Source organism: Chrysemys picta, chromosome 3 (genome assembly GCF_011386835.1).
Source record: "Chrysemys picta bellii isolate R12L10 chromosome 3, ASM1138683v2, whole genome shotgun sequence".
In the NCBI taxonomy this organism is placed as follows: domain Eukaryota; kingdom Metazoa; phylum Chordata; order Testudines; family Emydidae; genus Chrysemys; species Chrysemys picta.
In genome coordinates this window covers 109974872-109992517 of record NC_088793.1, presented here as the reverse complement: position 1 = coordinate 109992517, position 17646 = coordinate 109974872, and the positions used below count along the sequence as shown (strand labels likewise).

Here is a 17646-nt window from a genome sequence, read left to right as displayed (position 1 = left end):
AGACACCCAGGGCGGTTAGAAGAGCACAGCAGGGCGCGCTGTGCATCAGAGAAGCTTTGAAAACCAGTTTCATGACTGGCCAGGCTACAGTGTGAAAGTTCTGTTTGTTTCTCCTTGATGAAAACCCGCCCCCTTGGTTCACTCTACTTTCCTGTAAGCCAACTGCCCTCCTCTCCCCTCCCCCCTTTGATCTCCGCTTGCAGAGGCAATACAGTCATTGTTGTTTCAAATTCATGAATTCTTTATTAATTCATCACACAAATGGGGGGTAACTGCCAAGGTAGCCCGGGAGGGGTGGGGGAGGAGGGAAGCACAGGGGTGGGGTAGTTGTAGGGGCACCCCCTAGAATGGCATGCAGCTCATCATAGAAGCAGCATGTCTGGGGCTCTGATCCGGAGTGGCCGTTTGCTTCCCTGGTTCTTTGGTAGGCTTGCCTGAGCTCCTTAAGTTTCATCCGGCACTGCTGTGGGTCCCTGTTATAACCTCTGTCCTTCATGCCCTTGGAGATTTTTTCAAATATTCTGGCATTTCGTTTTTTGGAACGGAGTTCATATAGCACGGCTTTGTCTCCCCATACAGCGATCAGATGCAGTACCTTCCATTCGGTCCATGCTGGAGCTCTTTTGCAATTCTCGGATTCCATGGTCACCTCTGCTGATGAGCTCTGCATGGTCAACTGTGCTGATCAGCTCGCCATGCTGGCCAAACAGGAAATGAAATTCAAAAGTTCACGGGGCTTTTCCTGTCTACCTGGCGAGTGCATCTGAGTTGAGAGTGCTGTCCAGAGTGGTCATAATTGAGCACTGTGGGATAGCTCCCAGAGGCCAATGCCGTTGAATTGCATCCACGCTACCACAAATTTGACCCAGCAGGGTCGATGTCAGCGCTAATCCCCTTGTCGGGGAGGAGTACAGAAATCGATTTTAAGAGCCCTTTAAATCGACAAAAATGGCTTCGTCGTGTGGACGGGTGCAAGGTTAAATTGATCTAACACTGCTAAATTCGACCTAAACTTGTAGTGTAGACCAGGGTTTTGAAATAAAAGTTTTTTTTAGAAGGAATTGGAAAATCAATGGAAAGCAAGATCTGCACTGAAAGGCTACATTTAGAAAAGGCACACTTGCCTGGTGATGTAAGATGTGGCGACAGGCCACCTAAAAAGCATAAAGTATTTGAGTGTAATTACTCAACGTGGTGAGGCTAAAGGAAGTGATCTACAATGTTTAGGACTTTTTAAAAAAATAGCCAACATTGTTAACTTAAAAAAACGTAAAAAATCTAATATAAATAACAATTTAAAGTAAATCTATAGGCAGCCAAAATATTATCACACTTCTTCCAGGTGGCAAGCAAACATGCTTTTTCAGTCTGAATATGTTGAAATCAGTGGAGAAACCTTGAAAAAATGGAAATATATTAATCATATTTTATGATCATAAGGACCTGTGCTGCTGTTCTGAGTTCATGGCAAGATAAATCAGACACAGCCTAAAAAACATCAATGGTAAGTAATAATGCATGACCAAAAGTGACTCCAAGATTTTTAACCTACTCATTGCCCAAATGAATTCCTCTCAGTAAGTGGGAACACTAAGGATGACAGTAATAATGAGCTCTACCCATCAGTAAGACATTTGTTTTCACAGGATTAAGGACAAGATAGCTCTGACACATCCAGCTGAAAATATCATCCAAGCACTCCTCTAGAGCAGAGGCTTAACTGGCAGGGTCCACCTGACAAGAGAGATGTAACTCTATCATCAACAATATAATGATACCCTAGTGTGTGTTTAAAGATTATCTTGCCAGGAGGCATTACGCATATACTGAAAATTATGGGATACGAGATTGATCCTTGAGGGAAAGCACATCAAATCCCTTAGTGGTGACACACAGAAAGTCCATCACCACCAATTGAATCCTCTCTTCTAGAGAGGACTTGAACCACTTGAGGCCAGTAACAGACACACCAGCAATATCTCCTATTTACTGAAGCAGTAGTATGAAAGTTTAGGAGAGGTCCAGGGGGGTCAACCTGCAAACTGATCTTGATCTTAATCCAGCAGATTACTCATGAAACTAATTCATAGATTCCAAATCTAGTCTGACCTGTATAACACAGGCGATAGAACCTCCCCAAAATAATTCCTAATAAACATGGTCTTAATTCCAAAGGAAGACCAGAACCCACATTGGAATCTACCACTTATCTCTTATAAAACAGTTTATACCACTCAATCTTTGCGAGCTCTGAACTAGTAACAAGGGAATAAAGCACAAAAATCACTGGAAAAAAAATCCCAGAAGCTGCAATAAGGAAAGGTAAAAGAAGAGATATTGCCTCTCTTCCACAGAAGTCTTCTAACATTCTCTTTTGTAGGATCTAATAAAGTCACAATACTATTAAATGTCTGACATTTCACTTATGGAGATTGATTTATATACAGCATAGTGACTTTTTAATCCCTATCTGAGTCTTAGCATTGCTCAAAGGCAGCCAAATTCACAAAAATAATAAATGCAACCAATGTAATTATCACTACAAAACAGCTAGAGCCTTGGGCATCCTTTACAAATTCAAAATTTGGTTGTGTTCCATTAGAACGTCTTCTCTTTCCTCCTAGCTTCCCTAAAAAGACAGACATCCCCTGCAGCCTAATCAACATCCTGTATGCAGCTGAAAAGCAGTCCTGTACTATGATCTGTCTGCTGTATAAAGACTCCAGACATATAAATGACTATGTTGCAAACATTGTGAAATTGCCAACTCCCTTGTCAAAAAACTAACACTAAGTCATCTCCTGATGTGTAGGGTCAAAATTACTAATAACATCACTCCCCTGAACTGCTGAGATGAAGCCTTGTTCCAGCAGAAGAAAGTGTGTTGTTCCCACAATATAAGGCTGCCCAAAAAATGTAACTGCTACCATAAGTTTTAACAGGGCTGAAGGCTGCCAAGACTGCCATAAGCCTAAGGATTTTAAGATATTTTCAGATGCACTCAGAATAATTTTGTGGATATTTTCCTGCACTGATAAGTCATTCACTGGAGTTACCTTTTAACAAAATCCTCAGCTTCTTATTTTCTAGAGCATGCAGGTCTCTGAATAAAACTTAACTGATGCATTATGTTTTTAAACACCCATCTATTTCGTATATGCCTTTTAAAAGTGGAGATCAGGAGCATACTGTACTTCTGAGAGGAAGGATTGTCCAGTGGTCAGGGCACTAGCTAGGACTTGGGAGCCAGAGTTCAATGCCCTTCTCTGCCACAGAACTGATTCTGGGTGTGTGACTAAGCTTCACTATGCCTCAATTCCCCATCTGCAAAACTGGGATAATAGTACTTCCCTATCTCTGAAGGGTGGTGTGAGGATAAATACATTAAAGACATAAGTGCTTTGAGATCTACTGATGAAAATTGCTATATAAGAGGTATTATTATTATTTTCAGTATGGCCATCATCCAAAGACAGCCTCAGTCAATAATTTGACTCATTTTCCATACAACCCACGAAGAGAAAACAAAAACCTTTTAAAGAAATTTCAGATGTCTTAGATGGTTTTGACGCAACAAATCCTGCATCTTGGCAGGCGTTAGACTAGTTGACCCTCGTGATCTCTTCTAACTCTGTTGTTCTATGATTTGTGCAAAAGACAGACAGAGAGGAGTCATGGTTACCACCTTAAAACAGGTTTTAAATGTTTCATCATTATGGACTGGGCTTACTCTGTCTTTTTTCTTTACTACAAAAACAAGAAAAGCAATCCTTACATTGTTGTTTTGCCATTAATGGGAGCTACAGGTGTCACTGAAAATTACACAACTTATTAAAGTATGTAACTGTGGATTCAGATGTCTGCCTTTACAAAGCCAAGTTTAAAAATTTTGGCCTATAGCTGAATTACTTTAGAGTAAATAAAAATGTGTAAAATTATTTTTTCACATCTGTAATAGGTATTTCTTAATATAGCTCTAATGCATAATTCTTTTTTGTTTTCCAGGGTGGTCCAGTCTATACCTTGAAACCACTGACATATTTTAACTCTTGATCTTCCTTCTGTTGGTCTTCCATGAAAGAGCTGCATTTAATACTCATTCTAATTACATGTTTGGATGAAATATACTGTGTGCCTTTTATTATTTTTAAACTTTACTATGAAGAGACTGTCTGCTAATTCCACAGTTGATTTTGACCTAAATAAAGTTTGTGAATATATAAAGAGGTATAAAACGAAAAGATACAACAGACACATTTTATACATAAAGAAAGGTTGTTGATCTTACCTGCTGGAAGCAACTACGGACACTGGGTTCAATATTACTGCCACCAAAAGCTGCTACTTCTCCAAACTGCCGGGGGATCTGGATGGCATCATGAAGCAGAAGGCCAAGCTGCCTCTGGTCACACATTTCTGTAGGCCCTGCCACTTCCTTAAAGAGATCTGCAATACAGACAATAGTTGATGGCTCATATTGGAAAGTCATTTTTGTCTCAGTCTGCTCTTTTTTCTTTTTCTAATTTATTTGTCAGCACTTCAGCTCTATGGGTTTAATAATATTTCCTATTCCAAATGTAATTACAATGGCTCTGATTCTCCCCTGGCTTACAACCATTTTATCCTAGTGTAAATCAATTAACTTCAATAGTATTTTTCCTGATTTACACTGGTGTAAATCAGGATAGAATCAGACCCACTAAGTGTAGTTTATGCTGCTCATTTTAACATTCTTTACAACAAGAAGTGGAATAAGCACTACCGTATTGTAGCTCCCGACTTACAATCAATCAACTATCTGATAAAAATGTGGGAAATACCACACAAAAAATAATATAGGATTAAAATAAGACATTATATTTATTTTTGCAACACTTATAAAGATTTCTGTGTTATCACAGGAATGATTCCGTACATCTGACAACAACATTTTATGCTAAAACTTGAGCTATCAGCAGGTGAGAATGCGAAAGAAGAAAATTTGCATCTGAACTGGGAGCGGTCAGACGTGGTACATACAAAAGTTGAAAGATTTGAGAACCAGCCAACTGGTCTCTGATCTATCTACAGCTACTTATGTTACACCCCTGATAACCACATCCTTCCATTCACTTTCCTTTTACTGGTCCCTCTTTTCCTGCGGCACGTCAACCCCTGGGGCATAACTAGGAGTATTGGGATGATATTAAGAAAAATTGAGGCTGAAAAAGGTCAGGAAAATAGTTCCTGATAGTGAGACCTATTGGACATTGGAACAGTTTTTCCAAGGGAAATGTTGGAAGCCACTTGAATCATTTAAAATCAGGCAAGACAAACTTTGTAGAATAGTTTGTCGGCAACAATTTTGCACTGACTACTGAATATGGATTAGATGCAAATCGAACAGGTCTCTTCCGTTTCTCATTTATATAAATTCCGACCACTCAGGAGATAATTGTATTAGTTGGATGTTTCTGCCTAAATGATCAGCAACTAAATAGTTAACAGGGTGACCATTTAAACTATTACTTAAAACTTTAGCTGTTGAGATTAATGGAGCAGTGAAAAAAAAAATCTCAGAGCTGTTTTTCCAGGGTGGTGAACAGAGTCTCAGGAAGAGAGCAATGCAGCAATTCATATTCACTCAAAAGGTTTTTTTCACAGCTAAGAAATTGAAGGGTGAAATCATGGACCTCGTGAAGTCGATGGAGGTTTTGCCTCTCTGTTCCCAAATTTTCCTCTGTTCCCAAATGAGGTCTTTCATACTTTTTCATTAAAAAAAGAATCTATTTGTACAGTTTTCCATATATTGCACCTCTCTTATCATAACACACATGTTGTTTAAGAATGAGTATAGTTAAAAATCCCATCCAACTACATTTCTGATGGAGAAGCAGGAAGAATCTGTTAGCAGGTGTAAGCACTTTTCATAAAAATTGGGCACAGATGTTTTTTGGTATGGTGGTTGGGGGTCATAAGAGGAATTTCACAAAAGGGACATCTGGATTATTAACTGCATTTTGGGAATTTTGATGCATTTCTTGCTGGTTCTGGCAGCCTCGTCCTAGGCTTTCAGAGTCCTGGCCAGTTTTCTAGGGAACAGCAGTTGGAGTTGTTTTTCTAGCAACTACGGGTCAGCTTTGCAGAGCTGATGGGAGGACAGCTATCTCAGCCCCCTTTGAAGTGTTTCCGCTGGTCTCTGTACATACTAGAAGCTGACGCAAAGGCAGGCACAAGGGCTCGGCAGTGACTGAGAGAAAGGTGGAATAGTACATCTTCCCAAATTCTAACCCTTCCATTGATGGGGGGTAAAAAGATGAATTAAGAAGGGGTAGGGGGAGAGAAAAGTGATCAGACGATGGTGATATAGGTAGGAGATTAATTTTTTGCAAAAGGGATTTGTTTAAATCATTCACAATCCCTCCCTGTGAATGACTAATCCAGGGAGACTGACAATGCTGGGGCCAAGTGTAGAGAGAAGTCGGGGGCACCCAGCACCAGCAGCTTGTCTGTGTTCTGCCTCCTGAATCAAGAATACAATAAGCCAAAGCTCTAGCACTTTGACCAACTGACTTCAGCTAGCCTAGAAACAGGAAAAAAAAAAAAAAAAAAAAAAGGTTCCCCTTCATCAAGATGAAAGGAAAGGTGAGATGGGGGATCTGAGAGCTTAGACACATTAGGGGTATGGGGGAACCTAATCTAATACTCCCAAATTCCTGAGAATGCACACACAATGTTCTGATGAATACAATTCTGTGTCACTCAGACCTGGCTTATTGGAAAAAGAGTCTTTGAAGAAATATGACCACAGGTTGGTAACTACAGTGCAGGAAAGTTTGTTCAACAGTTTATCACTCCCAGTAAAAATTCCACCACAAGCATGTTGTCTGTGTCTTTTGCTGGCCAAGATTGCTGAGCCATCACATTACATATTTAGCACTGTCAAATTTCAGCCATTCAAGCAGCTGCAAAGAGCCCAGTGACAGAGACTCCATAATTACAATGAAATATGGCCTTCATTAGAAGCATAAACAGAGAAAAACGTATTTAAGACTAATTTATTTTGTTCATTCTGATTGTTTTAGAAATGGGGTCCATTTCCCCCCCTAAAAATAAAATGCAGCACTAGCAGTTCCAATCCTTACAAAGAATGAGGCGCCATGGGTTGCTTCTCCCACAGTTGAACTGGAAAGTCAGTTTTCCAGGATCTTGTACATTTCTTGAAAACTGAGTTACTGAACCAAAAGTAGAGATCTTTCAATGAACAGCCTTCCTCGTGGCATCCCAAATCCTACAGTTCCTGAGCACTGCATGGCATCGTCCCAAAAGCCAAGGAAACAGTAATTTTCAGATTTTTCTGTCAGTCTCTAAGATTGTTTTAATTGCCATTCACATTTAGCCTCATATCCTGGGGATGAGTTCCAGATTCAGTGCCAGAGTTCAATAAATAATTAACAACATATCATTTATTCAAGTAAATTTATCTTTGTTTTCTGCTCATGAATTGTAAGCAAGCAGAATGTGCTTTTTTTTTTTTTAAACGTATTTGTTATTTGAATTTTGCCAGTTGTTTTCAATTGTGGATTGATTGCAAACCATTTTCTGTAACTACCTGATAATCAGTCTTCAAGTTATGTTTCTTAGTTGTGACAGGTCAGATAAGTCACGTAGTGTTGCTTCTGTTTTCTGTCTGGATGAGTGTGAAAGAACTCAGTCATAAATAATCACGTGTGAATTTAAGCTTTGGTTTCTGTGAATACTTACATACGACTTTGAAATTTGTTTTCCAAGAGTATTTGTGCCAGTAGAACTAAATAACTCATAAATGGCCTATTTTTTCTGCAGTATAAATGATATTATGTAAATAACTGATAGCAATACTAGTAATGATACTATATAAAATAACCGATAGTAGTAATAGCAATGAATAACAGGCATTTTGTTTATTCTGTTCTTAATATTTCAGAATCAGACTAGGTTATATAGTTATTAAAGCAACTAATAAACATTTTAACACATTCATTAACTCTTTGTTTGCTGTATACCTCTAGTCTCCAGCTCAGGAAAGCACTTAAGCATGTTCTTAACTCTACCTCTATTCAAGAAAACACACAGGCAAGTGCTTAAAGTTAAGCATAAGGATTTTCCTGAATAGGGATGCTTTCTTGAACTGGGGCTTTAATTGTGTACTTTTTTTTCTTAATACAACTAGGGATTTTATTTGATAAAGCTTCTTCCTTATATCACCTACACAAATCCAGTCTTGCAAAGACGACTGGGAAGCAGTTTAATTATATCAGGAATTGCTACACCAAAACATTTTCAGAATGCATCTGAGTCAAAGCATTCCTAACTCTATGGGACATGAACTTGGCTCTATGTGGTTGATAAACAAATAATAAACTAATAATGTAAATGGCAGAGTAGCCCAGGGGGAAATTGTTCTTCATTTCCCATAAAACCAACTTCCCAAAAACAGAGCAACAGAGGAAGATGCTACCAACAATCTGTGTGGATCAGTTGCTTTAAGACAATGTGACCACATTAGATAATGCTCCGACCCCTCTAAAGAAAAGTCTTGTATTGTGACAAGCTCTGGAGGTTCATCAGGAAGTGGACACTAAAGCTGACAATTATGAATTGTCAAAACCCGACATACTGAAAAAGAACCGGATATGGAAATTAAAATATAAAAAGATATTTTATGTTAAGTGACAAGAGTAACTGTTGAAGTCCTAAAAAAAACAGATAAGGAAGCTATTTAGATATCTAAAGTCTCTATGATATGATGAGTTTTAGAATTGAACTTGTGATTGTCTTAGTACACAAATCTTCTGAGACAAGTTAACCTTTTGTGCCCCCAAAATACCACAACGCTTCACTTTAATTTGTTTCTGAAGAATCCTGTAAACGTGTAAGTCAATTATGCAAATGTGTACTGGTGGTCAATTGCCACTTTTGTTTTATATTAGAAATAATTGCTGAAATTTACCTTCACCTAGCCAATTTACTATTCAACTTAAATGTTTGTATTTAGTCTCTACATGAATATTTGATCAACAAGGTCTATTTTACATTCTTGAGGGCAATTTTGAGTTTGAAAAAAAAATCAACCTCTATGAAGTTTTTCTAATCTTTTGGTTAGCTCTTACCATTTTATCAAGGGAATCTAACCCTTAGACCCTACAATCAGCTTTTCATTTTTCACAAATCCCATTCTTCTGCCTTATTATGAATTTTGATTTGTTGTATAGGGACTCAGCCCTCTCCCTTGTTCATGAAAACAAAGACCAATTCATATGAACTAAACTATGCTAGGGAATTAAAAAAAAAATTTACAACATGCTGGGGAGAGACTATGACTGTACAAAATCATAGATGTTGAAATTGGCCCCAATGCACAAGATTTTTGCTAATGTAGACATGGTAATCAACAGTTTACACGAAAGTGCTCTTTAAAAAAGCCAGGAATATAGTCCCAAAGAGCTCCACAGTTTTCTGTGAAAGGTGTAACAAATATTCTCTCTATATACTTTTACTTACTTCTGCTTCTGTGAAATGTGTCAGACCACTACTCCCATAAAAACTAATTTTAAGTTCCATAAGTCCATACTGTATTATTAGCCTTCCCCTAGGATTGCACTAGTCCTTTGTTCTGAATTACTCATAAGTACTGTACAAAAGAATGTCATTCCATGTTTCTGCAACTATTTTTGCTAAATGTTGCTATTTTACTAAATGTTTTCAAAATGTTCAACATCCTCAACAATTTCAAAATATCTAAATCAATATAACTTTATGCATTTGTTGTATTACATTGGCCAAGGTTTTGGCAGGAAGTTCAGATGATGGAGCAGTATCTGCAAAGTGGCAGTCATCCGTCCTCAAACAGACCCATTTAATGCAGCTGCTGTATTTTGGTATATTTCCTTGCAGTAGTTTATCAAACCTATGCACCTGTTCCTACCAATTCTGACTTGTTTGATTTTTCCATAAACTGAACATATGAATGTTGCACTATTTTGTTAAATGGGCAAAGGATCATTCCAAATATACGTAAAACAAGACATTTTTCTGGCTTCTCCATAGAAACCATGTACAACCACTTAATCCCGCTTTACCATATGTTGTAACTGCATAATTTACAAATCACAGCATAAAATCTACTTGCCCACACTTTACCACTATGACTGATGACCATGCAAAAGCTAATGTTAATCTACTATCGCATCCGCATCAAAAAATATTTCTTATCCTGGACAAGAGGATAATTATGATTTTTGTTTAAATTATGACTCTGTCTTTTAATATAAAAAGTACAGATTCACACATTTTATGGAAAAGTTCTTACTTACATCTGTACTTTTCTTCTAGAAGACCCTTGGAAAGAGACATCAACCCAATCTTCAGGGACTGCACTCTGATTTTTCCAGTCCGACCCCTGAAATTGCACAAAGCTATTAGAGAGCTTAAATACAGTTAATATTATAATATAGGTTCATTCCAAATTCAAAACACCTGGCAAGTTATACAAACTATACCTAAATTCTTTAAACAAGATACTTCAGGTCTTTAGAACTGATAATCACATTAAAGGAATTCTCCTTCACAAAAACTCCTCAACTTGGGTACGCGTCGTCTTAACATTTCACATTACCCCCAAAATGATGAAATTTAGCACTATAAAAATCATAGCATTATTTGCTAACTGTGATTTACACAACAAAAAGTACACACCAGCAGACAGCTGGGAAGCACACTGCACAGTGAGAGATGGGATCTGTAAAATGAAGCTGAGCTCTGATACTGTACAGATTCATTAATGTTTTTCACCCATTAATCTCTCTTTTTAAAACATTTTGGTGTATAGGTGCACCAGTACATAAACAGCTGAATGTATATGCTAATTAGAGAATGTGGAGCTGTTTGCAATATGACTTGAGACTCATGCTGTCTGACATTTAAAAAAAATATCAGGATACACACAGGGCTCCAAATGATACAATTTTAAACCCATAAGCAAAATGCAGTTCATAATTGATACTAATGTGATGAAATCAGGAAATGGAGAGAAAGCACCATAATTAAGAAAATTCAAAAGCTCATTGCAAAAACTGCACTAATTAAGGACTTGCTGATTTTTGCCTTTACTAATGACCCTTCCAAGACTGAAAAATATGCACATGCTTTTCCTTCATTTTTGACATGGTGTGCATGAGAGGAGGTGTTAAAGCAACACACACTACTGACACTTTTTGTTTGTTTATTTGAAAACAGCCTTGTTTTGAAACAAAAAGTGAAACAAATGGGAAATTTGTCAAAAATGATCCTTTCCCGTGAACAGTTCTTATTTTGATAAATTGTCACTTTCTACTTCAAAAAATGTTGTCAAAAAATTCTGGACTAGTTCCAGTCTCAATCTCTCATCCCAGGCTCCTAGTCCAATTTCAGAATCCCCCATCCACCCCTGATTCCTTGTCCTCACCCCTGTTGCTAACCAAAACTAGTTCTTCCCCCTATATCCCAGCTCCTTGTCAGACCTACCTTCCCTTCCCTATCAATTCCTTCCCTCCTGCCCTACTGGTTCTCTGTCCCAGCCTCTTTGCCCAGCCAGATCAAATGTTTCTCTTGGCTCCTCATCCAGTCTCAGTCTCCTCGCCACCTACTGGTTCACATTCCCATACAGCACATTTTCCTCCCTAGATCCCGGTCCCCTTGACCAACCAGTCCTAATCTTCCTTCCTGCTGTTAATCTTAATCTGTGCCAACCCAAATCCCCAAGACCAGTTTCTCTCTCCCTTTGTCTTGCCAGCCTCCAATCCTAGTCCCTAGGGTTACCATATCTAACAAATAAAAAAAGAGGACCCTCCACAGGCCCTGGCCCCGCCCATTTCCCCACCCCACCCCAACTCCGCCCCTTCCCCGCCCTGACTCCGCCCCCTCCTCCCTCCCACTCCCAGCCACGCGGAAAGGGCTGCCCGAGCGCTACCGGCTTCACGGTTTGCCGGGCAGCCCCCAAGACCCTACGCCCCTGGCCGGCGCTTCCCCAGTGCAGCTGGAGCCCGGGAGGGGAAGCGCCCAGCTGGGGGCCCAGGGTCTGGAGGCTGCCCGGCAAACCGTGAAGCTGGTAGCGCTTGCCTCCAGACCCTGCGCCCCCAGCCGGGCACTTCCCCTCCCGGGCTCCGGCGGCGCAGGGTCCGGAGGCTTGGGGGCTGCCCAAAGCCCGTAGCGCTCGGCTCTTAAACAGAGCCGAAGAGTCGGGGAGGAGCAGAGCTGCCGCGGACGGAGGCTCTGCTCCTCCCCTGACTCTTCGGCTCTGTTTAAGAGCAGAGCTGCCCCAGCGCTACTGGCTTCGGGCAGCCCCCATGCCTCCGGACCCTGCGCCGCCGGAGCCCGGGAGGGGAAGTGCCTGGCCAGCGGCTGGGGTCCGGAGGCAAGGGGGCTGCCTGAAGCCCATAGCGCTCGGGCAGCTCGGCTCTTAAACACAGCCGAAGAGTCAGGGGAGAAGCAGAGCCGCCGCGGGAGGGGAAGTGCCTGGCCGGCATTTTCCCGGACATGTTCGGCTTTTTGGCAATTCCCCCCGGACAGGGGTTTGTGTGCCGAAAAGTCGGACATGTCCGGGAAAAAGAGGACGTATGGTAACCCTACTAGTCCCCCCTATCCGGGCTCCTTTTCTCAATCTACTCCTTCCAAACCCCAACGTGCTCATTGCCTTAATCTACTCACAGAGCTTCTCACAGACAGGCTGGAAGAGGAAGCTGCCTGATTTGAATGCAGAGGGAGAAAGAACCTCTCTTCCTCCTCTGCATTTGAATCAGGCAGCTTCCTCCTCTATGCTGCCGGGACCTGGATCCGACACAGCACATATTAGCCCAGAGCTGCAACTACAGGTTAAGTCCCGCTCAGCCTAGGATGAAGAATGCCCAGTACACTGAGCATCTTTGGGGAATTTAGCTGTTAAAATATAAAAAGTCTGCACTGAGCATGTGCAAAATGCAATTTTGCAAAGGCCTATAGGCCATTTTTGGGTGTATTTTTACAGGAAGAGGAAAACAAACATCCCTAACACCAAGGCCACACCTCTCCTCATCACCTCCCTGTTCCAAAGCATGGAAATGATAGAGCTTTTCATAGAAAAGGTCACCAGAATTTTTTAGCCTGGGCAAAACAATGCATTTTTCCCTAGCCTCATTTTCTGAGAAACAGCTGAACCATTTTCACTGTTATTTTCAAAAAAATTCACACTTAGCATGGAAAATTTTAGCCCAAATAGTTAAAGTTTTGACAAAGTTATAAACAGCTGAAAACAGGGTTCTATATTGAGAAGTGGATAATCTTAATAAGGTGCAATACTACCAGCCTGACCTATAATTTGAACCAAACACTCCCGAGTCCAACGTCACTATATTGATCTAATGACATTTGGTATGACAACTCAGATGCATCATCGTAAAGATTACATGGACAAGGCAATGTAATTTATTGTGCACCTATCACTGTAGCAACTCAAAGTCATGATTTTTTGTTACATCACTGTGGGATCCTAATGGAAAAGAGTCCATAAAACCACTATAAGATATGTTGGGGTAAAGTTGCCAGTTCTTGATTAAAAGAGCACAATATGCGAGCCAGCAGGAAGACTGGAATTCACTGCCATTTGACCTAATTTCAAGTAAAAAAAAAAAATGGGACAAGATGAAAAATTACAGTAAATACAACATCTATGAATGGATCACTAATAATTTTACAACAAAGCCACGATTCTTTGTAGGAAGAGCGAACTACAAAAGAAAGATAATGAGGTGGCTCTAGGAGAACATCTTCGAGTCTTACAGAAAAGCTTGGGTATAGAACATTACCTAGCATAAACATCCCAGACAATTGGACATACAGAATGCAAGAAAAAAGCACACCCAGCCTTTCAAACAGGCATTCATACAAAAAGGACCACTCACTTTAGGAGCCCTAGACATTTGAAAAGATTAAATTTCCCTCCAAAATACATCAACCTGATAAAGTAGTTACAAAACCAGCAGAAAATACATACAAGTTTCCTTATGGATACTATGTGGTTCATTTAGGGGTCATTGACAACCATAGGGAAACATACTATACACGAGGTATTGTGTACCCTTAACACATGTGAAGCAACTGCTTCAGGGGGTTCTATAGCTTATTAGTCCATTTCCATATAAGTGACACACACATTTCCTAAGATTGGAGCATATATGATAACCATAAGAGAAAATCTATTTATTTATTTACATGTCTTTCAGATTAATTAAATTTATGGAAGTGTCCTAGTGTAATAATCTACCTGTGAGATTTATTAAAAAACCCATACAAAGTATTTGACTTCACACACACACTTATCTTCCCTCAATAAGACATTTAAGAATATCTCACATTGTACCTACAAGTTATATTTTCAATACTGTATTTTTAAAGGTGTTCTGGACTAGCCAAAATTATCTTAAGGAATCAAGTTTAAGGCTGAAACATATTTACGGGCCGATGCTAATCAACAAAATAACCTTTGTCCTTGAGAATGTAAAGGTTGCAGGGAGTCCGCTTCTTTTTTCTATCTAGCTTGAAGAATTAATAATTCTCAATGTGTCAGAAAATACTAAACACAACAGACTTCATTGTTGTCAACTATCTCTAAAAATAAATTGCTTTTTAAATGGCCACATACATCAGTAAGTGAGCTTTATTACAAACTGGGAAGTTGTTCAATCTGCAAACCACTAATTAAATCTCAGGTTGATAGCAGATGACAAACAGATGCTTTTGGAGGAAGTTTAATGATTTGAAACACTGTATACCTATAACACCAATGCAATAAACAAAGGAAATGTCAGGAGACAAATTATTTCCTTTCCAAAGGACATTTCAAAAATGGCAATTTAAAATGATTTCCCAATCTTTAATATTTTTGGGGGTGGAGAGTGAGGGGGTGAAGATGGAAAGAGAGAGAGAATATTTACTCTCTAACTTTGAGAGTAATAAATTAATATTTTTCATATTTGTACCCTAAGACTTCTTTAATCAGTCTAAAGAGTTTAGCTTCAGACATCATATCAACACTTTCAATACAATAACCAAATAATGTTCCAATGATAAATATGTAGGAATCAGAAGCTAACATTCGCCTTTGACACTATCCATTTTCTGATACTAAGCATGCAACAGCTTCCGAGTCAAGGAATGTATCTGAACCTGTCCCCCTCTCTGTTTTCCACTGATACATTTGTGATGAACTGGAAAAAATGTCTGCACTGTTTCTTATGACTATTGTGTGTGTGTCTCAGTTTCCCTGTTCAACTGTGTATTGCTGCCTGCCTGAATGCATAGAGTTAAATCGAAGGAAGCTGTTAAGAGGCTGATGAGAGGCCCAGAAGGAAAGTCAACTAGTGTCATGATAAGATAGCCAGGTACCCAGCTTCAAGGGAGTAAAAAGAACAATGGCTGGGCCATCAGTTGAGGGGAGAAGTTACCTAGCTGGGTCCATCCAGGCTAGGATATCCTATGGATGACTCTGGAGCTGTGGGATTATTCCACTTTGCAGAGTCCTAGAGCCCAGGCTCAAGCCTGAGCCCAAACGTCTGTACCGCAATTAAACAGCCCCCTTAAGCCCAAGCCTTGTGAGGCTGAGTCAGCCCTCACAGGCCAGCCACAGGTGTCTAACTGCAGTGTAGACATACCCTCAGAGACAAGAGAAGGCTGCAAGGAGCCTGGGCTTTTTCTCCCAGCTCAGAGATGGAGAATAAGCCAGACTTGCCCCAGTGATGAATAGAGAGGTTAAACTTAGGTAAGAGAACATGTACATAGGTCTCTGTTATTTTAAATCCACTTCTCTAAGTACTGTGTATCTTTTGGGCAAAATAAATCATGCTTTGTTTTGAAGAAGCTGTCTCTTACTGCAAACGTATGCTGTCACAGGCTCCCAAAGAGAAACCCCATGGTGTGGGTGGTGTCTTAAGAGACCTTGGAAGGCAGGACTGAAATTCTCTTATTTCTCCACAAGCAAGGCAGCGTTGTCAGCATAATCTTGGCCCGTGGCACCCATCGGGCTGCAACCAAAGACCTGATCTGAGGCTGGGCAAACTGTGGATGCCACCCCAGGAGAGGAAAAGGCCTGAGGCTTGAAGTTTGAAGAGGTGCACTCAGAAAGACCATTATTGCACCTAGGCTGCTAACAGTCACATTCGTTATCTTAGGGCACAGGTTTCAGACCCTGCTGTGGCTCCCCTTCCCCTAAGAGCTTCACAAGATAAATACATGGTAGGTAAAGTCCCTCCCTAATTTATAACTGCTGGTTGGTCAATCAAAATGTAAATGAACCTAAGAGGGGTGAGGGAGGAAATTCTCCTCAGTAGGTTGGAAGAAGGGAACTTGGCACTGGGGAAGATGGGAATCCCTCATCTCTCAGAGGCCCACTCTGCTGGGGGAGTGGGGGGCAATCCTTCTGGGCCCACCCCAACTAATCATAAATATTTGGGTGACAAGAGCATATGGGGAGAGTTTATGTGCCCCCCATATGTACCCCTTCCTGGGGGATCATGAGGGAGAAGATCTGTAACGACGTACATAGAAACTGATTAGTAATGCTTTAATGAAAACTGTATATTGGTGTGATTTTGGGACTGTTTTACTGTATGAAGTTTAAATCAATAAGATGTAACAGCAGATGCTCTATCTTGCAATGTATGTGGGGTTGCAGGGAGACAAGAACCTCCCTGGAGTACTTGGGAGATGCCTCTGCTCTGTTCATCTTGAAGTGGTAAGAGATATGTGATGACTTGGGGAATGCCTATGTACAACATATGAATTCTGACTGATTTTATGAAATCTACAAATTAACCTACAGTGTGTATTAAAATCAGCCATGCGCTGACAGGGATCATATCAGATATCACATACCCTATCTGGAAACAGCTACAGGACAATCAAAGCAGTCAGTCATTTACATGGAATGACTCTGCCTGGCAATACAGTGAAATTTGGCCAAGCTGCAGGAAACTGGTTTTCTGTCCAGTTTATCTGCAGGGAGGAGGGTTGGAGAAGTGGAAATGTTGCAGCAGCAAAAAAGCAACAAAGAAATAATGTATTGGAACTGACTTCGAAAAATTCAAACTCTGTCTGGAACACAGAGACGTACTTTCCAAGCTAGAAGGAACCTTTTCATCATCAGATCTGAACAAGCTAGAGGGAGAGTGTTACAGGGGCTGAGAGAATGAACCTGAAAGCTAATCAGGAGGAGAGGAGGGTCTGGAAGGAGGGATTTTGTGGGCAGATTTTGTTATTTTTGTATGGATCCTTGCTTTCTCTATGAATGGAGTGCGTGAGTGAATGAGTGAGTGAGGGAGCGTGTAAGAACATACTTTGCAAAGACTCTGGGCTCCCTGCTAAAACTGGCATATGTCCCTATGGCATATGCCCCTGGAGGATTAAATGTGTACCCACGAGGGTGGAGCTCTGGGAAAGGGTGTGCTTAACCTACTGGGGAGGCTTGGGGTTCAGCATTGGTCTTGGGGCCTAGGGCAGCTAAATCACGGGGCTCCACTTCTGAGAAGGGGTACTAGGACAGGGAGTCTGCACCCTGGGAGTGAGCCTGAGAGGCTAGAGCCAGAGACGCGGCCTGGATGTTGCTCAGACGCTGAATGA

General features: G+C 40.5%; 1 protein-coding gene across 10 annotated transcripts in view; it reads right to left on the bottom strand.

Annotated features, from left to right (window-relative positions):
* Positions 1 to 17646, bottom strand: part of UTRN (utrophin) — a 568432-nt gene that overhangs the window by 69857 nt on the left and 480929 nt on the right. For all 10 annotated transcript variants that reach the window (XM_065588781.1, XM_042848216.2, XM_065588777.1 and 7 more), the window contains 2 exons: positions 10335 to 10420; positions 4289 to 4446 (listed from right to left, as the gene is read on the bottom strand). In XM_065588781.1, the coding sequence (XP_065444853.1) occupies positions 4289 to 4446; positions 10335 to 10420 (244 nt within the window). The remainder of the gene's footprint in view (positions 1 to 4288; positions 4447 to 10334; positions 10421 to 17646) is intronic.